This window comes from Triturus cristatus, chromosome 7 (genome assembly GCF_964204655.1).
Source record: "Triturus cristatus chromosome 7, aTriCri1.1, whole genome shotgun sequence".
In the NCBI taxonomy this organism is placed as follows: Eukaryota; Metazoa; Chordata; class Amphibia; order Caudata; family Salamandridae; genus Triturus; species Triturus cristatus.
The window spans coordinates 159679484-159705317 of record NC_140590.1 but is presented as its reverse complement, the minus strand read 5'-3'; the positions used below and the strand labels follow the sequence as shown (position 1 = coordinate 159705317).

Here is a 25834-nt window from a genome sequence, read left to right as displayed (position 1 = left end):
ATCATCCACCTCTGGGTTCTCATCTTCTTCCCCAGTGGCCAGTGGGGGATTCTTTACTAGAGTCCTGTCATTTTCTGCCAGCAACTGATGCAGATGGGCTTTTGTGAGTCTAGGCCCCATGGCAAGTTTCTATGCTTTGCAGACCTTCTTACGTTTGGGCAACCTAAGGTGCTGATGGGGTACCAGTTTGAACTCCTGGGAAGGCCCTTCATCAGACATAGTTTTAAAGTAGTTGGGAACTTCTTAAGAACTTACAAAAAATGATAAGTACTTTCTAAAGGCCTAACTGACTTTACCACTAGTTTAAATTCTAAACAGTTTTACTGTGGGACTTAACACAAGGCCCTAACAGCTAGCTTAAAACAATTTAAATAAAACTCGAAATCGAACAAACACATTATAGCTAATGACAATTTTGGAATCCTTAGTGGAATAACTTATTAACCAAGTGGTACAGCAGATGTCAAGCCTTGTATCCCACCCCTGCACCACCAATGTAGGAAGCTGGTTCTTTATATGATATTTCAAAATAAGATATATTATGTAAAGAGTCCAGGGATTCCCTTATGAGTGGGCAGGGGGCTTGCTATGGGAATCCTATGGTGCTCCTCTAAGGGGTAATGTTGTCGAGCAGCCTTAGGCTTATCACATCTGAAAATACACACTGGTCAATAAATGAGACTTGGGACTCAAGAAGGAGATCCATACCAATTTTATAAAAATAACAAGTATCTTTATATATGTTTAGGCATCAGAAGCAAATAATTCAGGTAAGTAAGTTTGGAAATAGAATTTATTTTAAGTTCAAAAAGTCGACACTTTGTGCAATTTTTAGAAGCTGCAATATCTTCCTATGGGAGGAAAAGTCAATGTGGCATTCAGGTACAGTACAGCCAGTTATGGAACCAAACTTCAGGAGTTAAGGTGAGTGGTGGGCAAGGTCCAAGGCAACACCAGCAAAACACCACCAGTGACACTAGGGCTGCCCGGTGTAGAGGTGCAAAACAGCGCCAGGTGCCCAATGTTACTCTATGGGGAATCTTTGCGTAAAGAGGCTGCAGGCTCGGCATGGGAGGTCAGTTGGCTGAACCAACAGGGGGGCTCAGGCGTCACGATACAGGGGGATGTAGGGACACCTTTCATTCTTTTCTCAATTGTCCAGGGCAGTGGGGTGCAAAGCTGTCTTTAGGTCTCTGTTTTTCTTACTGGGAGCATTCATGGTGGATAGGGCCTGCGTGCAGAGGCTGCAGGCGAGGTTGGAGAGTTCCTGCAGTCACAAAGTCCTCACAGGAGCCTTTGGTTGTCTGCAGGATGGCAGGTTCACTACTTCTCGTGAGGACTTGGCTGAGTGAAGTGCTGGAAGGTCTCCCGGGCATTGGTGATTCAGCACAATTATTGAAGTCAGCACGCAGGCCAGCAGGGCTGGTCAGTTGCTGGGTCTTCAGTTCTTATAGGAAGAGACTCTTCATGTCCTTCTTCATCTTTGAGATTGGCAGGATCTCCTTTTCTGTTGCAAGGTGTTTCCCTAAGTACTGAATTTAGAATCGTTAGGGGAGTGTAGGGTTGTAGCCGATAGGCTACTGACCCCTTGGGTCACTATGCCCCTTATATGACCACTTCCTGTGGAAAGTGGGCACAACCCTGTTCCAGAATTCCTAAGTATGCTATCACAAAGATGGCTACTTTTGGAAAGTCATGCCCATCTCAGTTTAGCCCAACTCAGGGGTGGCACGCCTACCTGACTAGCTTATTTTCCCACCTCTCCAGGTACCAAGAGCGACCTGGATGGGGAGGGGGGCAACTTCCTCTCCTTTTGAGGGGAGCCAGACTGGCATTTCAAAGGCGGAAGCTTCTTAGAAACGCCCCTGCTTTAGAATGCTAATCAGCAGGTCATCCTGTGGGAGGGGGTGTAAACACTCTTTTCTGAGCAGGTTTTATTTCTGACCTCCTGAAAGCAAAGACTCTCACCCTTGGGGATGAAACACTCGTCTCTGGTGGCAAGCTGGAAGAAATCAGTCAGCCAACACACCAAGGGGTTGTTATGTTTACAGAGGGCACCTCTGGGTGTATGTATTATTAAATCCATCACTAGCATTAGTGTGGGTTTATTAATATGAGATGCATGATACCACACATCCCTGTCTTCCGTAAAGCCATCATGTAGCTGGGGAACCCATTTTTACCAGTGTCCAGCAGATGTTTTAAGATGGCTTTCCTGGTCACTTGTACTGGCTGCAATAGGACTGACGAGCACAGGAACACAGCAAATGTAGTATTAAGCACCCTGCCTTAGTGCTGTCAGGCCTGCTGTATGAGCGTCTTATAAATATTACATGCAGTGTTAAAGGGCATAGCACACAAAGGTGTGTTATGTCATGTTTTCACTTTTGTCTGCGCCAAAACATGCAGCCCGCAATGGCAGTCTTGCATGTGTTTGTTGAGGGGTCCCTTAGGGTGGCACAATTCGTGCTGCAGCCCTTAGGAACCCTCCTAAGTACCTCAGGCCCAAGGTATCATGGGTACCACTTACTATGGACTTACAGAGGATGGTAAAGGTTTTGTCATTTGGGGAGAACAAGTTTACAGTTTTGGGAAAGTGATCTGGCACTGGGGACCTGGTTAGCAGGGACCCTGTGCATGTCGAAATTACATCATTTACAATGCAAACAAGCATTTGCAATGCATCGGTCTCGCCTTTGGAACCTTATATGTATTTAGCAATGCAGCTTATGAATATTTATTATGATATACTTTTTTCTCCCTGCAGTTACATTTCAGCATTTTGTACTTTCTCCTCCTCTCCGCTATTGTGTTCTTTCCGCCAGCTGAGTGCCAATAGTCTGACAAAAAAAAGAACAGACTGCTAGATGATGGCACTGGTCTTAAAACGTGCTGTAAATGAAACCACGGGCCATTCCAGCCTACTGTAACCTGAAAACGAATGAACACCCTATTCCCAGTTTTAGACATTTTCCCGTTTCTGAGATTCATACCAAGGTCAGGGTTGAAATGAGAATATATTCAAATAAAATGGACCACCGAGTCCACAGTCTGTCAAGAGTGTTAGCAGATAGTAAACTGCCGAGGCTATTAAACACTTCTTCCATACTTAAAGAGTTTAGCAGAGCATGCGCGCTTTTTGGACTTCATGCCGTGCATAGCGTTGCATGTCAATACAATACCTTTTTGTTTAAAGGGTAAAGAGATGGCCAATCAGCTTTTGAATATGTACATACCAGAGTACCATAACCTCTTGGCAGTGCTCAGAATTTAAAGCGGTTTTATCTGCTAATTCAGAGAAACGCACCATCCAGCCACAACTCATGTGTGTCACAATTGAACATTATGCTGCAGTTATGTCACTGTTTTATGGCAGCGTTGATCTCGCTACAACGCCCTTCTTGTATCAATTATTTTCGACCCAAACATGGAATCTTTCTACCTCTCGATTCCTGCCTGCCTCACTCTTTTTCGCGGATGTCATGTTTTCTTTCACACTCATTATCAATTACCGACATGTCACTCTCGAATGACAAATTCTGCCACGGGAAGGTGATGGGAATCAAAATATTGTTTCCTAAACAAACACATAGCTTGCAGCCTTCTGCACAGTGATACTTTTCGTTATAAACATCACTCTCTCATGTCACTGCGCGGTTCGAGTTTTCTCTTGTGAGCATTAGTATACATTAGCTGGCTGTCAGTGTCACACGGCTGCCAGTCTAATCCAGCAAGAAAAAAAATTATTTTTAAAATTGCTGTATAGCCAAGGGCCCGTGTTTTATATCAAGGGTGGTGTTCTTGAAAAATGAGCCGCCCTTGCCGCCGACCCCACATACGGTCGACAAAACCGTTTTTGTCAGCAGCTTCTCGTTCAGCAAGCACAAGCATCTCCACGAATCTTTCATGAGATATGTTCAGCATGTCTGTCTTTTGTGAACCATAAATACAAAAGCTAGGCGATCGAAAGAGCTGTCTTCTTCACTGACTCATTATTATATGAAACCTGGCTACTTCGTGGGCTTCTGCAAACACTGCCATCGGCGCCCTTTGGAACCAGTCGTCTGCCCTCGTCATCTCACACAGTACTTGTGGCCATGATCTTAGTGTGCAGTGTTGTGCGGTTGTGTCAAGCACGGATCGCGTGTCAGTCAGAAATGCCATACTTTGATCACAATCTGCAGTATGACTGCATATTAGTAAACAAGCCTAGACAAACTCTCTTACCCTCTCCTGTGAATGTTTGATTCTTCGCGCATTTAATGTACGGGGAGCGAGAAGGCACCGGACTAAGGAGGGGGGGGGGGCGAGAAGGCACCGGACTGCGGGAGGAGGGGGGGGGGGGAACGGGATGAAATTGCTTCGCGCGTAACGTGAAAATGAAACCATTACTACAGAGCAAATAAAGTCGCATTGCGAGCCGCCGATTTATATTTCTTCCTTACTAAATGCAGCATCCAGCCTGCAATACACCAGTGTGCCCACCGCCCATTTTAACCACAATGCTCGCTTTAACCAATTGCGGACTGCAGGGGAGGAGCAAGAAGGCATGGGACTGCAGGGGGGAAGGGACGGGAAGAAATTGCCTGAGGCAGAACACGAAAATGAAACCATGTCTGCCACACAACTAGCGTAGGAGGGAGCCTCTAGGGCGGGTCCAGCACCGCTTCCGCCATCCTATACGCCAATAGCATACCAGTTAGGTGCTCAAGGACGCGCCTCCTGCCCCGGAATGTGCCATCAGGCGGCCGTTTTGGATTTGCTAAACCGGTATCTAAGTGTAATCGGAGCAATCTGACACCCGTTGTACCTAATGAACAAAATGCTGAAAATAATTCTAGACTAGCTCGAAAAACTTTTTGAGTAATACGTAATTGCCCCTAGTGCATTATATTTGTAAATATTTTGAAACATTCTTTTTACGAATTAAAGAAGATATTGCAAGAATACCATTGAAATTAAAAAAACAACGCATTTTCTTCCGTTTGCTTTACCTGACAATGCAATTAGCTTTCCATTACCTTCCAACCCTGCCCTTCAAAGATGGCCGCCTTCGTTGCAGTTATCTCCAGGAAGTAGGCGCGGCTGGTAGCCGGTGTAACTCCAGAGCTCGGAGCACGATCCCTCCGCAACGCAGACAGACTGCGGGAGGGGGAGGGAGGGAGGGACGGGAGGAATTTGCGTAGCGCGTAACGCGAAAATGAAACAAGCTTGCAAAGAAGTAAAAAAAAAAAGAAAGGCACATTTAAACCGGAGCAAAGAAAAATAGTCTGTGCAGTAAAGGGCCTGATAGCCGTGGAAGGACACAAATGACGACATGGCCGTCATGGGGAGGGACTAGGAAGCTGAAAACCAATCAGAATGCAGTATTTAGGATGTAAGCCAATCCAAAAGATGGGCGGAGAGTGGGAGGAGCTTAAATGAAACTTCCCTACTATAGTATATACTGCATGTCTCAACGAGACAGCGCAAGCGCTGCCTAGGCGAGACCTAAAAATGGTGGTGACCTTGTCAAAAAGGGCTTCTACTCTATTCGAACAACAACCACAATCCTTGTCAAGGTGAACCACAGACGTACTAAATTAACCTATTCTCAAACTTCTGGTTGCGCGGCACAAAAGCAGTCAGGTTTAACTTAGAGGCACTTTTTAAGTATTTATGAAGCACACAAACAGTAATAAAGTGAAAATACACCACAAGAAAAATCCCACACCAATTTAGAAAAATTGAATAAATTATTTGATACCGAAATAGTACCAGAGATATGCAGTTTCAAAGATTTAAGGTATGTATAATATCTAAAAGCACAAAGCGACACACGCAGTTATCTAGTCATGCAAGACTAGATGAAAGCCACAAGTTCATGCTGACTGCAATAGAGCGTGGGCCAGATACAGGGACCAAGTTGTTCCCGCTGAAAAAGTTAACTTCTAATTCTAGTATGAAGAGTTCCTATTCGAGGTGGAAAAGGCTGTGAGGAGCAGGGAGAATGTCATAGATTGTTTTCACTGTAGCAAGAAGGGAAGGCCTGATGTTGCGGACAGTTGTCACTTTAGAGCGAAGATCCTGTTGGTTGTTGTAGGTCATCATTTCTGGAGATTTACATTGGTGGTCACTGCGGGCTGTTGATGCTGGATCATGAAGTGTAGATCTCACATTGGCGGTCATAGCTGGCTGTCGCTGTAGAGCGAAGAGTCCGGTTTACCAGAGCTTTGTGGTCGGCACAGGCAGAAAGATCTTGGCATGAACTTGTCTGTTCAAGCTCACAAAGAGCTAAGGGGCATATTAACAAGCACAAGCGATAATTATAGCGAAACGCGCTTAGCACGTGTTTGATTACCGCCGTGTATCGTTGGTTTACACCGCCGTGTTAGCGGCGTATTTATAATGTTTAGCTCACAGGCGATGTCAATTCCAGCGATACACGGCGATAATCATCATTAGCGTGTGAAATCCGGCGATGATTTCACACGCTAATGAAAAGCTTGCGAATATGGATGTGTGGACTTATTCTGTCAATCCACCTCCCATTAAAAAGCTAGCTAAATCAGGATTTTACCTGACATTAGATCACAGTGATAAACGCGGTTAGCGCAGCTTTTTTTATCACTTGACCCGCGTTGTTAATAAAACGATATTGCTTTTGGCGATGGATTCGGTGAGGAACGCCTACTTTGCATGTCATTAGCGATAAATATCGCTGACATGCAAAGTAGAAAAAAAAATGCAGCTAACTCAAGGAAACTCACACTACAGCTTGTTAGAGAGTCCTTGTTAATAGTGAGTTTAAAAACTCGCTGCTTTTCCGGGGCTATGTGCCGGAAAAGCGGCGTTAGGTGTCTTGATAATATGCCCCAAAATTCTTCAGGATTGTTAATTTCCTTCATGGAGACACTCAAGTGATTCCACACCAAAGCCCAGGCCCAGAGAGGCGCCTCTTGGGGGTCAGGAACTTACTCCAACAGAGGCCAGCAGAGGCCAGTAGGGCTCATGCAGGTCCAGTTGGTGGTCCAGGCAGGTCCAATTGCAGCAGGTCAGCTAGGCAGTTGCAGACTGGCATCTGAAGCTTGTTGTGTCACTGTGCCTCAGAACAGGAGGTCAGTCAGCTGGCCCTTGGTGTAACTTCAGCCTGATATTGAGGGAACAGGTCCAGCCTTCCTAATCAGCAAGCAGGTAGGGCCTCAAGCAGCCAGGCAGCAGGTCGACCTTCTTCTGTTTAAATAAAGTAGAGCAAGCAGTTCTCAATAATAATAATAATAATAAACATGTGGTTTGATATTCCTTGAGTAAAAGAGTGGTCAGAGATTACTTACTAATCATCACGTATGTTTATTTTAATGCAGTTGAAAACAATTAAATGCCCCCATTTAATTGTGAGGCAGCAGATAATTTAGGCCAACCTTCTGTAGTATCCATAGGTACAGCATTATACTGAAGAGTGGGTCTGAGGGTCATCATTTTATACATGGTGTCCACTTTGAGTGGGAGAAATGTCTGGAATTTCCCCCTACATAGGTTAATGGAATTTGCTGCCACCCTGCCCATGTCCCATTCTGTCTGGGGGCACAATAGGCCTGTGTGAAGTCATTTGTGTGTGAGCTGAGCCATTGCGTTTGAAATGCAAATGTGGTGGGTGACAACTCTGCCCCCATCCTGCCAGAGATGGCCCATCTTGCCAACACCCAGACCCACTATTGTGACCCCAGGTCCGAAGAGTACTGAAGAGTTAGACTGAGGGTCCAACATTTCTACCTTGTGCCATCCTTAGAAGTGGAAGGAATTTCTAGGCTATCCCCACATCTGGTTCTGAAATTCTCCTTCCTTTCTCTGCCCAGGCTCCAAGTGGTAAAGGGTGTCAAAAGGCTGGTGTCAAGTTCCTTTGTGAAGGTGCTGGAGGTAGCCCATTCAAATATAAGTGGGGCCTGGAAAATCTCCGCCCCACCCATCCTGACACTACCTACTCTCCCCTTTGTCTTGCCTTCTGGGGGGAAAACACAAACGGCAACTGCTAACTACACCCAGTCATGTGATCCAGGAACAGGCTGCAGGTACCAAATGGTTAGGACAAGAAAATGCCAAGTTTCTAAAAGTGGCATTTTCAGAATTTTACTTAAAATCTGACTTTACTGTTAAAGAGGATTTTAAATTGCAATTCCTCAAACACCAAACATGAATTTCATACCTGCTCCCAATAAACAGTTACCACTTAATAAATGTAGTAAGGTAACCCAATGTTATCCTATTGGAGAGGTAGAACTCACAGTAGCGAAAAACAAATTTGTGAGTTTTTTACTACCAGGACATGTGAACCTTAAAAGTACATGCCCAACTTTTTTATTTACAATGCACCCTGCCCTGTGAGCTGTGAAGGTGCCTTATATGTATTAAAAAGGGAGTTTTAGGCCTCACAAGGGGTTTATTTGGCCAAGTCAAATTGACAGTTTAAAGCTGCATATATAGACTGTAATGGCAGGCATGAGACAGGTTTCAAGGGGGTACTTAAGAGGGTGGCACAACTAGTACTGCATGCCCACTAGTAGCTTTTCTTTCACAGGCCCTGGGTGCACCTAGTACAACTTTACTAGGGACTTACAAACAAATTGAATATGCCACTTGGGTGTAAGCCAATTTCACCATGGTTAAAGAAGAGAGCACCAGCACAGTATCGCTGTTTAGCAGTAGTAAAGTGTGCAGGATCCTAAGGCCAACAAAAATCAATTCAGGGAAACAGGAGTAGTGAAAGCAAAACGTTTGGGGGTGACCTTGCAGAGAGGGCCAAGTCCAACAAGCGGCAAGGCAGGCCTCAAGCCGGAGAGCAGTCCACTGAAGTACAAGGCAGCCCTTTTGAGGGTCCTCCCCAGCTCCAGGAGTGTACTTAAGAGTTAGTCTGAGAGTCCAATTTATACACCTGGTGCCATCATTTGAAGTGGGAGGAATTTTGAGGTTATCCTCACATTTGGTTCTGGAAATTTCCTTTCTTTCCCTGCCCAGGCTCCAAGTGGTCTAGGGTGACAAAAGGCTGGTGTCAAGTTCCTCTATGAAGGTGTTGGAGGCAGCCCTTTAAAATATAAGTGGGGCATGGAACAGCTCCGCCCCACCCATCCTAAGAGGACCTAGTCTCCCTTTCTCTTACTGTCTGGGAGGAATACAGAAAGGCCAAATGCTAACTATTCACAGTCATGTGACCCTCTACAGAGGCTGCCGGCACCAAACGGTTAGGAGAAGAAAATGCCAACTTTCTAAAAAATGGCCTTTTCAGAATTGTGACTTAAAATTCAACTTTACCATTAAAGAGGATTTTAAATTACAATTATTTTGAGACCAAACATGACATTTCTACATGTTCCCAATCAAACGTTAGCACTTATTAAATGTAATAAGACCCTGACATGGCAAGACCAAGGTTGGTGGGAGGAGACCTTGACAGAGAGTGTAAGGATCCCAAGAACAAGGATAGGGAGATCATTATGGGATATGTTTAGCACCAATTAGAGAAACTAAGCAGTAGGGAAGAAACTATTATGGACTTTGGGGGAGGGACTATAGTAGGACCCCAAGAAGGGATTGATGTAATGTGACACTTTTGAAGTCCCTTAACACAGGTTTTCTTCAGACTCACCCCAATAATGCCCCAAATCAGGTTTTTTGTTGTTTGCCAAGACATTCTAACCCCCACCCCCGCACCACCACCACTGATTTCATTAGTACACCTGTCCAAGACTCCTGGATGCATTACCCTGCAAATATAAAGAATAACATGCTGCACTTTCCTGCAGTTAGTGCTCCAGGAAGCTTAGGAATGGATGAGAAATAAGTAAAGGCAGAGCGTGGAAGAGGGAGAAGTTGATATTAGCTCACCAAGAAAAAGAGGAAAGATGACTGGAGAGACAGGGGGAATGGGCCAATTGACAAAAGGAAAAGGGACTAAGAGGGAAGGAAAGGAAGAAGGGAAAGAAAGGGAGAAAGGATGGCAAGAAAAAGAAAAGGATAGATATAAAGGGTAGATAAAGAGAAACTCAGAATACCAACAGAAACAGATACCTGGGAAAGTAGGTTCACATTCATCCTAGCAGGCATGCCTGTAAAAAGCAGCTTTTGCCAATGTATATGGAGGGTAAGGATATTGTTTGTGAGTTTTGAGATTGTTTGTGCAGGCAGCCTTCAAATGATGTGTCTAAGGTAGCTGCAGTAATGAGTCACTTGCACATAAAAGATACAAAAGTGATTGGGAGAATACATACAGTTGATCCTCTGAATTATGAGCTAACAAAGAAGTTTTTGATCAGATGATTTTCGGTGAACCCAGCTGAGTACCTTCAGGGATTTAAAGGAAGCAAGAGTATGGATGGTGTTTCTGTTTGAAACTTGTTTTATTTTTTTACTCTTGGTGTGTTACACGATTGGTTTGAACGGGTAAGAGGGATAGAGACCAAGGATTTTCATACCCTTTATCAGTTGACAACAACAGAGAAAAACATGAGGAGTTCTCCACCCCACTTATTTAATACCTGTCTAAATTGATAGAGAAAGACCCAAATAAACTTTCAGTGATGGCTGACAAGTGGTAAGCTACCCAGGTTAACAAAGGGCTAGAGCAGCTCAGGTCAAAGCCAAAAGGAAGAGAAAAACTCTCAGCAGCTGAGATCCAAGTAAACAACACGAGGTCAGAGGGTAAAAGTAAGATTCCAAAATGCCCCAAGTGTTAACTTATGGTGGGTGTCACAAGGAAGGGACTATAAAAGAGACTGCCGGATCCCCATTATAGCAGTTGCAGTGACAATGGGCATGGAGACCCAAGAGGGCCCCTTCATGCTCAACCTAGGGGCTATGGACACCATGGGATTTGGGGTAAAGGCAGGAATCAATGGGATGAAAGTTCTTGTCCTGATGGATACAGGTGCTCACGGGAGTATGGCTGAGAGGCAGTATGTTAAATCTTAGGAGATCCTGCTTGGTGCCAAAGGCATAGCTTTGGTATCCTTGATTAATGTAAGGGTAATAGAGTCGCAATGTGCTGGATGTCTTTTCAGCAATTATTTGATTACCACTGGTTTAGTATAATGACCACAACATACATGGCATGGACAACATCAGATGTGTCAACTAGAGCACAGACTCACTGGCGTTACAAAACATGAGGGGGCCCCCCCTGCAAGGTACGTGAAGTTACCCCCTCGGCCTCTCCTCTTCCAGGAGCTCTATGGTCAGAGTACTGTGCTGAGGTCACCACCGGGAGATTGGAGGTTGCGGGGGCCACTTACGGACTGCACATCGCTCTCAGAAAGAGACTGGGTCCATCACAGATTTGCACAGACCAGATCAGAGTAATGAGCAGATCAGGGCAGATTCTGCAGGGCGAAGGCTGTGTCACCCATCACCCCTGCTCCAAGGGGAGAATAGGATGAAGCTCCAACACCAGATCAGGAGTTGGAGGCTGGGTCACTGCCCGACCTGTTTTGTTAGCTGCTAGAGGACCTGGGAAGAATTCTGCTAGCCACAAGTTGAGTGCCCTACCCTTGTGGGACTTTGTTGCTGACCTTTACCTTGGCTTCTTTTTAGTTTAGTTGGATGGTTTTGTAACTGAAGAAAGGTACTGTCGTCATAGGTAGACCAGGAGCCAGGGATGTAGTTAGGTAGATTTATTGTTCAAGTAAGTTGGTACAAGGTGCCCCACCGGGAGCAGCATCCTGCTGCTCAGCCCCATTCAATCTAACTGATCACTCTTTCAAAGCATGCACACACTCCCAACATTCCATGACATCACACTCATGCAGGCTGAGCAGCCCGGACTAGGAAGTATAGGATATAACATACCTCCTTCCTTTAGAAACAATTAAAACAACAAGAAACAAATTGCTGGAACAATATCACAATTTGTTACTTAGGAAATAAAATCAATTAAATCACGAAAATCAAATTAAATTGGTAAATGCTTACTTAGATCACAATATCAATCAATTAGCATTCTCGGATATTAAAAATCGACAAGATCAAATAAATGATAAGAGATAAATGAATTCTCTCTAGATCACGTAAGAACAGATAGCATAATAATGGTGTTCTTCATATAGAATGGTAATGAAACACGTAAGATCACATTAAAAATTGCACATATTTCATGCAGGGTGCAATCAAAACATATGGCATGTGTTTCAGTGAAAATGCACTCAAAAAAACACTTACCCAGTACATCCAAAAGAACAACACAACACATCTATCTCCCTCTGCTAACAACATGAAAGAAAAACATGTAACAACGCACAATAACTGATGTGCAAGAGAGAACAAAACAAATATAACGCACGCCAAACGTTACAAATTAATAACTAGTGCACTGCCAATGCAACCCTGACGTGCAAAGCAAAGCACCTTCCCAACACAACCCCGACGTGTGAGGGACATTCCCAACGCAACCATGACGTGCGAGGGACACTCCCAACGCAACCATGACGTGCGAGGGACTCCGCCAACGCAACCATGACGTGCGAGGCCAAAACACATTCCTAACACAACCATGACGTATGAAGGACACTCCCAACGCAACCATGACGTGCGAGGCCAAAACACATTCCTAACACAACCATGACGTGTGAAGGACACTCCCAACGCAACCATGACGTGCGAGGGACTCCGCCAACGCAACCATGACGTGCGAGGCCAAAACAAAATAAATACAACACGGCTACATCTAGAAATAAATACAATACTAGCACATAAGAAATCACTGTACACCTGGAAATGTATGTGTACCTTATAGTTAAAATATGCACATATCCATTGTGCATATCACAACCGCACTGAAGATTCACTCACGAACTTAACACAACCAAATACCAAAGTACAAAACGACTTAAAAACAACACACAAGGCAAAATAACCTTCCATACCACCCACACGTACCATTCACTATTAGCACTCACATGTATAACTCACTACCACATGAGTGGCACGTTCTAAAATTACTAATAGTATGCACCACAATTGAATGGCTATAAACACAACCAATTCAAATCAATTAAGACATTAGGTGAGTGACTTCTTACCCAACCCATAACGCGAATAGAATAAAACTAATTCACTTTCAGTTCGTAAGGTGACAGGGAAAATTAGAAAACAGGCTTGCGGGAAACAATACACTAGTTCAAAGTATGGATCCACAAATCGCATATCACGAGTCACAATAGCGCAGTGCCACTGTTGGAAAATAAACACTTTTGAATTATACCCAGTTCGTTGCTCTTGCGCCATTATCTTATAGCAGGAACAGTCACCGTGAAATCTCCCATACTTCGCACAGGCATCTTTCACATTCTGACATTTTCTCCGTTACTTGTGCCGCACCCGGCATGCCGTAGATAAGGAGGCCGGTCATTCTGAACGTTACCACGACGACCTTCACGCCGAACGTGCTATGGATCACAGTGTGGTGGAAGAAGAATCCTCTAAAGAATGTTGGCTTGTCAAATTCGCTCCGCAGTTCCAGACATGCATTCACGTAAGTTTGAATCATAATCATAAGAAGCTTGCTCAGTCACGTTCTACTAAAGTTCGTTTAAAGCTCTTGAATAATAGCGCATGAAACGGTAACATTATGCATCGAGTTTCGTGAGATTATCTGAATCGAGTTGAAAAAACTATTTAACTCACATCTTGGTTCCCCTTTTTTCAAAAATGCCAACAAGTCCGTCACAATTCACACAAGCCAGCGCGATGCTCACCAATCCTCCTAATGCATATGAAGTTTTGCCAAACGAATGCCCCCAGATAAACAAAAGCACATTTTCTCTTCGTTGAGTCCTCCGCCGCAAGTCAGTCTCACACTCCGACTGTCACAACACTCCCTTAAATGTGAGGGTGAAATTCCTTTTTGTTTAGGTTGTAACTGCGAGAATCTCTGTTTTCCTTTTAAGTAATTAGACGATCATCTGACACCACCATGGAAATTTTGCCAAACGTCGACTCGACTCATGCCCCCGATTTCGGAATGCTTTAAAATGCAGTCACTTAGCTAAAGTTACATTAAATGTTCCAACATCCATGGATGGTTTAAAAATAACGCTGTTCAGACATTTTCATGGTGCCAGCAGTTGAAAAAAAAAATCAAATACTGCCCGTTTACTCCATGTGGCACGCAGTGCATAACTGAATCCATAATGTGCCTCCCATCAATATATTTCCCAAAGACATCAGATATTTTCAGGCAGGTTAACACGCAAAGTCCAATAGTAGGTTGGCAGGTTTCAAATATCAGGTGATTTAAATAGCATCAGTTCAAAATCACACAGCAAAAAACGTTCATTTTTTGCAGTCTGTAGGCATGACTCCCCTATGTGCCTTTCATAACTGCACAGGCAGGTTTCAGCCACCCAAGCCACTTAATGCCTACCGCCCAACACATACCTTTGTGGACTGTCTGATGGAAAAGACACCGGTGGGGCATCCAAGGCGTTGCGCAGGCATTATTTTCAGGCTTCTTTTTAGACTCTGGCCATCTTCTTTTAATTCATTATTTCAGTTCCTTGTTTCTTGGATCTTCACGCGTGGTTCTTTTAAAAAAATCGTCGCCATTTTTGTAACTGAAGAAAGGTACGGTCGTCATAGGTAGACCAGGAGCCAGGGATGTAGTTAGGTAGATTTATTGTTCAAGTAAGTTGGTAGAAGGTGCCCCACCGGGAGCAGCATCCTGCTGCTCAGCCCCATTCAATCTAACTGATCACTCTTTCAAAGCATGCACACACACACCCAACATTCCATGACATCACACTCATGCAGGCTGAGCAGCCAGGACTAGGAAGTATAGGATATAACATACGGGAGGATGGACTTTTGTACTGTGTGCCGTAAATCCTGAGTTGGGAGCTATCAAAAGGCCAGGGAGTCCCTTAGTGCACAGGGATTTCTTGTTGTCACCTGCCCAAGTATTACCTTTAACAGGCTAGACAGGGACTACAAAAAGCTTGAGAGGTTCTGTAGAATCTGTCACACTTTCCATTGGAGTGGTAAGTGAGAAGGTAAGATCAATTCACCTTTCTCAGTGGAGGGCTACAAGGACATTAAATGCCCTATTATTAAATGGGCTGTTGGTTGACTGGGGTATGAGCCATGGCCAAGTAACAGCCTGGCAGGGTAAATCAGGGTAAACCACAAAAGTCACTAAATTAACCAATGCTTAACCCTGGGTAGCTTGGCACAGAAAGCAGTCAGGCTTAACTTGAGGTAATGTACAGCACACCCACTAATAGAGTGAAAACACAACACAATAAATATCTCACACCAGTTTGGAAACGAGTAAATAAAAAACAATTATTTGACACCAATTCATTTCATTTCATTTCATTTGAATCTTTATTTCGACGCATTAGCATCATAAAAGAACAATAAAAACATTTCTTACATTTTAACAATTGCAAACTCAAAGACGAAAAGGGAAAAGGGGTCAAGTAGCTAACCTATTCATATATATCCGTTGCTTCCGAGTAATCAATATCTAATTTCATAATTCTTTGTCAAACACATTTCGCCTGGGCGGAAGTTTTAGAAAGTTAAAAATACAATTAATAAATATAATTTAAAAACTGTTAAAATAGTATTAAATCACTAGCCGCTAGGACATTTTTTTTATAAAATTCACAAAAAGAAACGACAACAACATCCTCCAGGTTGGATAATAAAACAACAATTGAATGCTCTGGTATCATAATCTTATTTTTAAAAATTATCTAGTGATGTGTTTTCTCATTTTTCCTGTATATATTTTTTTTTAAAAATGTAGACCCAACTTTATTCTGATAAAATTAGCAGCGAGAAGAAATCTACTAACTCCAAAAACTATCACCTGGCTGGTATCAGTTTTTAAAATTCTGCCAGCCTCCTTGTAGGATCTAGAACCTATTCTATGGCAAAGTGGTACTATCCACTTTTTCCTTGGTATTACATAGCTTGAGCAAAATAGAAGTATGTGTAAATCATCTTCCTTTGTACCATGAGTACATGAAATACAAAGATCACTTCCTGATTTCGCCCAGCTTTTTTCAAGGGCCTTCGTTCTAAGAGTACCATATCTAAATTTTAGGTACAGAGTTTTTGATAAAGGCGGGTGGATCTCGTCTAGAAAGGGTTCAAAAGATGCTACATCCTTAAACAATAAAAAGTTTTCTGTTAGTGGTCCATGAATTCTTGCGTATACTGACTCATGGCTCACATGTGACCAGAAGGATAGTTTAACAATTTTCTTAGAGCACGGGTTCATAGCCTCAGGGTCATTCCAAAAATGGGCTAGTCCGATCATGCCTAACCAATTTTTTACATGCTTGAACCAATAAACTTTGTTACAACTATCAAGGTCCATAACTTCTTTCAGGCCTTTCTTGTAATTTACTAATTCTGGGGTCGTCCACAATCTAACCCACAGCAATAATGGTCTTATGATTGCATGTTGATCTGTTCGTTTCAGGTTTAGATCCAAAAAAAGTGGTGTTAGGGGGGTATTTGTAGATATTTTTATCAACCCCCTAAGAAACTTGTTCTCAAGGCTTTCAAATGTATTTCTACATGCAGGACCCCATAATTCCGCCCCATATAATACCGCTGATTGGACTTTATACTTAAAGATCTCTAAGGCAGGGGTCACAGCCTTGTTCAAGCATTCTTTATGTCTCTTGAGAATTGGTAGACAGTTTTGTTTGAAAATAATCTTGTTCTTTTCTAGCTGCGGTCTCCATGCTAAAGAAGAGTCTATAGAGACACCTAAATATATAAAATTCTGCACATAATCAAGCTTCTGTCCATTTAACATTAGATTTTTCTTAAAATTCCTATGTGGGCTCAGTGCCATGTATTTCGTTTTTTTGGTATTGATTTCTAGGCCCTTCAAGGAACAATACGACTGGAATCTATTTAATAAATTTTTAAGGCCCCGTGGTGTTTGGGAAATGAGAATGGTGTCATCTGCGAACAAAAGGGAAGAAACCCGTTCGCCCCCTAATCTTGGTGCGTCGTTATCACTACACTCCATGTAAGATGGTATATCGTTAACAAACAGGGAGAATAGGGTTGGCGCCAGTACACACCCCTGGCGTACTCCTCTTTTTATAGGGATAGCTTTAGTAAGTTCCCCAGTAGGACCCCACCTGACCTTTGCATAATTGTCCTTATGTAATCCAGTAACCAATTTTAGTAGGCCTAGCGGGAGCCCCTGGGATTTCAGTGATTCCCACAAGAGTTCTCGCGGTATAAGGTCAAATGCGGCCCGTAAATCTACGAATGCCACATATAAGTGACCTTTACGAAGAGTAACATATTTCCAATACAAGCAACAGAGCCTTAGGACTTGGTCAGTGGTTCCTGTTTTTGCTCTGAAACCTGCTTGATATTTCGTTAAAATTTGTTCTTCTTCCAACCAGGAATTTATACGGTTTAATATATGCCTAGCATAGATTTTTTGAGTAATATCTAAAAGACTTATGGGGCGATAGTTAGCAGGATTGCTTCTATCGCCCTTTTTAAAAATAGTAATAATTTCCGCCCCGTTCCATGTGTCCGGGTCTCCCCAGCAGCAACAGTATTGCACAAATGATTAAGGTAAGGAACCCAGACATCTAGTTCATGCTTGAACAAGTCACCTGGTACTTTGTCCAGCCCAGGAGCTTTCCCAGATTTGACAGAATTAATAGCTACTTCTGTTTCCTCTAGATCAAAAACTATATGTGTAGATTCAGCCTCTGCGAGCAACAGAGCATGATCTTCCTGTACTACACTATCAGCCCCTTGGGCGGCGTACAGGTTCGTAAAATGGTCTATCCAGGTTGCTTCATCAAGGAAAACCTCTCTTGAGCCTTTCTCCCTTTGGTTACCCTTAGCCACTGTTTCCCAAAATAGCTTTTGGTCCTTCATTTTAGCTGCCATCAGCATACAGGACCACAGTTCTTCGTCCCATGTACACTTTGCATTGGCCAGCACCTTATTATATGATTTCCTATTTTCTTTAATTGCCAAAGAATTTTTAGTTTTAACCGAATCTATCAAAGCTGATTTTGCTGTTCGGCATTCTTTATTAAACCATGGTTTACCTATAGGCTGCAATTTCACAGCACCCGATCCTTTTTTTGGTCTTCTAGTCATAAGTTCTAATAATTCTTTAAAGAACTCTTTATGTAATTTGAGAAATTGACCAGGTTCACTTTCGGAGGGATTATAGGTATCAAATACTTTAGTGAGGCAGTTATAGATGTTTGCCACTAAGTCTTCTTGTCCCAGGATATAAGCCCATTTAACGGACCGACGATTGTTGCTTAATATAACATTATCTGGGACTGATTGATGTCCTCCCTCTTCAACTTCCAGTCCCATTATTAAGCTCTTTACAAAACTAACTTCCAGGGAATGATGATCACTATCAAATCTATCTTTGACCATCAAGTCTTTTATATATGGCCATAAGTCCATGGAAATAATAACATAATCAATTATACTTTGGCAATGGCGTCTCGTGAAAGTAGGTACCTTGGGACTATCAGAGGGAAAACGCCCATTACATGCCCTCAGTCCATGGCTTACCAATACCCTTGTAATTTGGAAAGCTAGGGTAGTACCTACAACTGACCCATTGCTAGTTAAGGATGGTATACCATTAGCATTATCTTCATCCTCATACAGATTGTTCATTCCAACAATGGGTTCAAAGTTGCAGTTCATATCCCCACATATGATCGTACTTGCTTCCGGGTCCAGAGTATCCAGTATTGATTCTAATTTGTCAATACATGGTGACTCCTTGTGTGATGGACATGGTCTATTATATACATTGAAAAGATATATCATCCGATTATCATCGGTAACCATTTTCAAACCAAGTATATCTAGAGAATCAATTCTTAGTTGCTGTATGGCTATGTTAATGGACACACTAACCCATATTATTAGCCCTCCTGATGGACGGCCTCTTACTGATGGAACTGCTTCCAACTGGTAAGTTCTATATCCAACCCTATGCATGGATGTCGTAGCCCATGTTTCTTGTAGAACACAAATTTCAAAGGAGTTTATATAAAGGTTCCATTCAGGGTCACTTATTTTTGAACCCACTCCTGCAACATTCCATGAAACAATCTTGGCCATAGAAAGACCTTGGTTTAAGCTGCAGCTAATAGCCGATGAAGATTTACTTAATGTCATCGGTGTTCCTGACCTGTTACTATTATGATCATTTGCCTCATGATGCTTTATTTGTTCCTCTTTGGGTGTTGGTTCTAGAACTTCCATGAGTTTATTTTTGGATATTATATTTCCCCCCTGTGTACCAGTTGATAGCAATTGAGATAAGCCATTTGGGTAATCCGATGTCCTAAAAGGACTTGTTGGAGACGCGGGTAAAGTAGCGGGTGGGACTAATGGACAGGGTGTAGATTTATGTCCTTCCCCATGTACTGGGAGTCAATCAACAGCCTCCAGTCCGCTAAACCTATTATAGCAAGGGATTAAAGGTTGGGCGAACTGTGGACCCATCCATTCTCTATGATACTGCGAATTGGCATGTTGGGGCCTCCCGGCCCAACATTGTATTATGGTCCAGCCATCCTCCCCCTCCCTTTCCCTTCTTTTAGGGTCAATTCCACCCCTATCTTGATTTGTATCCCTTAACCAACTCCATGCGTTATCTTGGTGTTCCATTGGTGGATAAAAATAAGCCAGGGGTCTTGCTACAATCAATGAACCGTTATTCCTTTGGACTCCCAAACAGATATGTCCTACTGACCGAGGGTCTTCAAATGATACAATCACACAGTCCCCTTGTATTTTTTTCCTATTGTTGCCTACCCAAGGGACCCTCTCTACCATTAGGATATTGCTTCTTATTGTTGGTGGTAATGGATGATTAATATTCAACCAGTGTGAGACTTTGTTTTTGAGCGCCTCATACGGTTCTAGGACTGATGGGCCTAATTCCGGAACCCCAGTTAAAATGACTACATAGTCGCATGCTTCAGGAGGTAGATTAACATTCCTGCGCTTTTCTGTATGCGTGTTGTCATCATTGCATCTAGGCGTACTACAAGGAGCCGTTTTTTTAACTGTTGTTCCACGTGTCATAATGGACTTTACACTTTTTTCACCCACATCAATAATGATAGAATTGGTGTTAGGGACCTTAAGGACTGGATTCCTTTCTTTTTCTACAACATTGTCAAGTTTTTTTGATACCTGTACATTGCTAATAGGGGCTGGTATCTGAGTTACCTTTTTTTGCTTATTGGTATGTTCATCTTTTTTCTCTTTCCTCAGTTCTATAAGTTGCTTTTCTATCCCAACTAATCTTTCTTCTATAGGAATGAGCAGTGTCTTGAGTATTTTTGACAAGGTCAATATAAGGGGATCTTCATTCCCTATATTTATGCCTGTACTGTCAGCTGATAAATTAACAGAAAGAATGTCAGCTAGGGAGTTGTCTAAAAAGCTATCATCTACAATATTCATAGGTAATGTCTTAAGGACAACCCCTCCTTTCCCAGGTTCTTGGCCCTGGCTTTCCCTTGTCGCGCTTACATTGGATCTATTATTTTCTTTGCACTTTCCCATCTTTGTAGCCTTGGTAATTTTAGTAGCGGGATGTTTTTTGTAGAATCGCTTGCTTGTGCTTTTTTTGGGGATTGCTCCCTCCCTTATTCCTTTTCTTGAGATATTATTGTTAGCTGTCTGACTATCTGACTGGGGGGCTACCGAGGTGTTTTCTATGATTGCCAAACCCCGTGAATCAAGAGTACTACAATCTTGAGTATCAGAATATGCACTGGTAGTACCATGAACCTCTGCATTAATATGTAGTGTATTAGGATTAATTGGAATATTCTCAGGGGTTCGTAATGGGGTTCGAGCTGTAGCAATGTGGCCCATGGAAGACCTTTTAGCCAAGGCAAGATCTTGGGAAACCCTCCTCTCCATAAGGACAATACCCTGATCTATTAGTGTATTTGTGCGAACTATAAAATCATCTAAAGTTCCAGTTAGTTTGGAACTACCTGACACAGCTTTACTGCTTCTAGTTTCGCGTGACATCATATCAATATGGTCTGGGTAACTGAGCACGAATGGATAATAGCAAAATTTTGGGCGTATTTAGCTAATTGCTATGACAATAATGATAGTTAAGCAATAGAGTTCCTTTCAAATCGATGGAAGGGGAACACCAATATCTATTGTATCTATCAAATCTGCCCACATCGACATATAAAATGAATAGCTGTCCATGTAATGATAAATAATAACACTAGTATGCTTACGATGTCCGATGCATACACAACGAAACGGCCAACGTCCCTGGCCCAGTCCAGTCTCCTCAGGCCTCTGAGGGCCTAAGAGGGCCCGCCCTTTGCCCGGGCTTAGCCCGGCGCCCGCCCGCGCGCGTCCCGCGTCACGGGGGCGAAGTTCAAATTTATGCGCCTCCGTGCACGCTTATTGCGTAGGCGGACTTCCGCCACTGAGGCTCCTGGGGGCTGTGGTCCTGCGCTCTGCGGCCGCGGTGTGGTGTTGTTGCGGCGGCGGCAGGAGGGCTCTGTGGGAGGCCAGGAGAAGCACCGGGGACCAGGTATGAGTCAAAAGGTTTTCTGGATTCACCCGCTCTGCCGGGGCGAAGTTCAAATTTATGCGCCTCCGTGCGCGCTTATTGCGTAGGCGGACTTCCGCCGCTGAGGCTCCTGGGGGCTGTGGTCCTGCGCTCTGCGGCCGCGGTGTGGTGTTGTTGCGGCGGCGGCAAGAGGGCTCTGTGGGAGGCCAGGAGAAGCGCCGGGGACCAGGTATGAGTCAAAAGGTTTTCTGAATTCACCCTCCGACGTATTTTTCATCATCATACTTTGGCTGCGGTCTTCGCTCGGTGACTGGTGAGACTGCCTTTATTAAGAGGCCTGCTGCGCACACACACACCCAACATTCCATGACATCACACTCATGCAGGCTGAGCAGCCAGGACTAGGAAGTATAGGATATAACATACGGGAGGATGGACTTTTGTACTGTGTGCCGTAAATCCTGAGTTGGGAGCTATCAAAAGGCCAGGGAGTCCCTTAGTGCACAGGGATTTCTTGTTGTCACCTGCCCAAGTATTACCTTTAACAGGCTAGACAGGGACTACAAAAAGCTTGAGAGGTTCTGTAGAATCTGTCACACTTTCCATTGGAGTGGTAAGTGAGAAGGTAAGATCAATTCACCTTTCTCAGTGGAGGGCTACAAGGACATTAAATGCCCTATTATTAAATGGGCTGTTGGTTGACTGGGGTATGAGCCATGGCCAAGTAACAGCCTGGCAGGGTAAATCAGGGTAAACCACAAAAGTCACTAAATTAACCAATGCTTAACCCTGGGTAGCTTGGCACAGAAAGCAGTCAGGCTTAACTTGAGGTAATGTACAGCACACCCACTAATAGAGTGAAAACACAACACAATAAATATCTCACACCAGTTTGGAAACGAGTAAATAAAAAACAATTATTTGACACCAATTCACAAAAAGCCAATCAGTAGTACCAAAGTTATGAATTTTTAAGGTTTTAGTAAGAACTTGCACCTAAAAGATAAAAGCGGCAACCCTGGACATCTAGTCTTGTGAGACAGGTTGCAGGCGGAAGCGTCGCCGGGGAGCCACTTGACAAAGTTGAGTGAAGATTTCTACATTTTGACTTAGTCACTTTTTTGGAAGTGAAAAATCTCCAGTGGGACAAGGCAGGAGGCTGTTGCTGAGGAGAATTCCAGGAGGCTGATACCTCTTTGGTGAAGGGCCGCTGAACAGGATTTGCTGCTACGGAGAACATAGCAGGAGCTACCGTGAAGTCAGGCCAACCGGTGATGCACCTCAGGCAGATGGATGAGCAGGCTGGGCCCGGTCTTTCCTTGGTTCACAGAGTAGTTTTTAGCCAAAAATAGTTTAAGTCCGCAGTTTTGGACTTTGGATATTTGTGCACCCTTAGCACCACCACCAAAGGTACAGGACAGGAGGGGCACCACTTGGGGTGGTTAGTACTTTCTCAGGCTGAGTCCAGGTGTGGGTTCAAGATGGTTAGACCCTTTTATGTCCCTGTGGCTCTCAACAGAGACTTAAAAGGGTCTAACCATCTTGGTAGTCTTGGGCCCAGGTAGAGAAGCAGAGCTCAAGCAGCAGGGCAGGTGTCTGAGGGTGCCCAGGGGTATGCAGTGCAGTGCACACCCCTTGGCACCCTGACATACTCTGCAATAATCAGAGCAGAGTATATAAGGACTCTGAGGGGTATGCACTGCAGTGCATTTTGTATTTGGCTGTGCTTTTTTTATTGGGAAAAATGCATGCTCGCATCCAGTTTTGGACGCACAGGTGCATTTTGCTCTACGGAAATAGCACCAAATCCCCATTTTGCCCTGTCGCTGTATTTAGCAGAATCTCACGGAATTTTAATGTAATTCCACAGAATCCTACAGAATCAATCTTTGTTGATCCCGCCCACCCCTACCTATCACTATATCTTGCATGGCCCTCAATCAAGATTTGCCATGTCCCTAGCCAGCACTCATTTTTGGACCAGGACTTATTTTTCATCATCAGACTTAGACCTACAAAGAGACAACAGAAGAACGGAGAGAAAGAAGGAGGTAGAGAAAGATAGGAAAGCAGTGACAAAGGGAGGAAGCAAAAGTGAACACGTGACAGTTTCTCTGTCAAGCCAGACCTAAAAATTCATGTAGGTTAATGACGGACCCTTCCCATCCATGCTGCTTCGAGAGAAAAACATCATGAATTATCTAGTAATATAAGACACTTTAATAGTATTCCAATGCCTTGTGTGGGTCCCTGAAAGTTCAAGCTCAGGCAGCTAGATTAATGAACAAAGTGATTATAGCTGTGTGTGGGGGAAGCACTTTTTGTGGAAGCACACAACTTCTGCCCAATCAAAACATTAACTACTGGTTCCCAACATGTGGTGGAGCCAAAACACATCTCTAGTGACGCTCACATTAGTGTGTTGTGAAAGTTGCACTGTAAAGTCATACCATAAAACAAGTGCAAAAGTGAGATAAAGATACCATAAGCTCAGGGTGACTAGCTTTGAATGACTTTACAACTTGTGCATGTACAATTTTTCCTGTTTTTATCTCTTCCTTGAGTGACTTTACACCTTGTAGATTTGCAATTTATTTTTCTGTTTGTATCTCTCATGCAACTCATGTAATCCAAAGTCCTTATGTAATGCAACTGGTTCTTTTGTAAAGCGCTCTGACACTTTCGGGTAATGTTCGCACATATAAAATTGCATTAAATAAATAAATAACTAAATAATGGTAGTATAGGTATGAGGCATGAGGTGGAATCAAGCCTAGGCAGCCCTGGCATTCAGCAACCCAGACTTTCAGCTGCACCACTGATGGGAAGCGTTGAAAAACTTTAGGTCCCTGAGACAATTATCATTATTATTACAAATTAAGAATGTGAATGCAGCAGTGCCCACAGTATGCCATAGCTGTGTCCACCAGAAGTGAGAGCGAGCGAATGGCACCCCAACATTACCTTCTGGGATTGCCGTGACGTTGCTGGGCTCCCCGGCGGCGCCGCCGCAGTCTGCGGACACCCCTTCTTCTTCCAGAGTGCATTTGCAAACAGACGGACACTGGAGCCCCCAGGCCATGGCGGAGAGCAGGAGGGCAGAGAAGACCATTGGAAGCACTTGAAGCAAGAAAGATAAAGTTACCAAAACATGCCAAAAGATGCCAGGTCTAAAAGAGAGGATATGGCATAGTGGCAAGAGCTGAAGACTTTAGAGCTGGGAACCAGGTTTGAGTCTCGGCATCAGCTCAACATCCTGAGTCTGGGCAAATCACTTAATTTCCCCGTGCCTACCAAAAATTAATGTGTCCTTGTTTAATGCAACTTGTGCTCATGTAAAGCGCTCCAATACATTCGGGTCGAGTTAGCGTTATATAAAACTACAAAACAAAAACACAAAGCCGGAGCCCCTGACTCACTGGGCGAGTACAGCGGCAAGCTCTTACTCTACAGAAAGTCTTTGGGTGGACACCCTGTAATTCTTTTATGAACATGGCCAATAGTGGCCACCGGTGGTGATAGCAGGTAACAACACTTCCACCTGGCACTGCCCGGGTATTTAGACTTTGGCTGATAATTAGGGGCTCAACTGACAAAAACATAATTTCCACTGATCATGCTGACAGCTTTCTCCAGTAGCGATGCAATCATCGGTAGACCTGTGTTACATCCTAGTTTACACTTTGTATACGTCTTTACACTAGCAACACTGCCATTTGTTGCAATCTGCCTTCCTCTTGTTGTACAGTTGTTGCGTGACACTTTTGAGAGACAAATACTGTTTATTGGAACCAAACTCACAGGTGGTAATACTTTTATTGACCTAGGTAGTTTGAAAGACTGTGGACCTATCAGGATTTCAACTGTTGACCACAGAGGCCTCCATTTAATGCATTAGCCCAGTTATGTTTCTATTACTTACCGGTAATCACATTACTCCTAGTCCTACTCTCACTTATCTCCATCTAGCAACGAGGGGACTCATTGTGTAATGGAGAGAAGCAAGAGGTAATACACCAGACCCAGCAACACGTTACTGAATGGGTGGCAATTGCCTTGCAGCACGCATTCTTTATTTTTTTTACTGGTATTGTGTGTTTATTTGATTAAGTTATTGTCAGACTACTGTGGGGGTAACACAGAAAAAATATATTTTTATGTTTCGCCTAGACAGCTGCGAGACATTTTGTTTACATACATTTGGCTTACAGCCCCCCCCCTATAGCTTAGCTTCTCTCTCATAGACTTCATTCCCATTTGTCTTGGCATGCCTGC

General features: G+C 43.5%; 1 protein-coding gene and 1 long non-coding RNA gene across 2 annotated transcripts in view; both read right to left on the bottom strand.

The window, feature by feature from the left end:
• The window catches only part of LOC146809105 (uncharacterized), a 44359-nt gene extending 39073 nt beyond the window's left edge, over positions 1-5286 (bottom strand). The window contains exon 1 of the long non-coding RNA XR_014966324.1: positions 5022-5286. This is a non-coding gene — a long non-coding RNA (uncharacterized LOC146809105). The remainder of the gene's footprint in view (positions 1-5021) is intronic.
• The window catches only part of LOC146809104 (leucine-rich repeat-containing protein Bf66946-like), a 125936-nt gene that overhangs the window by 75599 nt on the left and 24503 nt on the right, over positions 1-25834 (bottom strand). The window contains exon 2 of the mRNA XM_085615907.1: positions 24524-24679. Within this exon, the coding sequence (XP_085472033.1) occupies positions 24524-24679 (156 nt within the window). The remainder of the gene's footprint in view (positions 1-24523; positions 24680-25834) is intronic.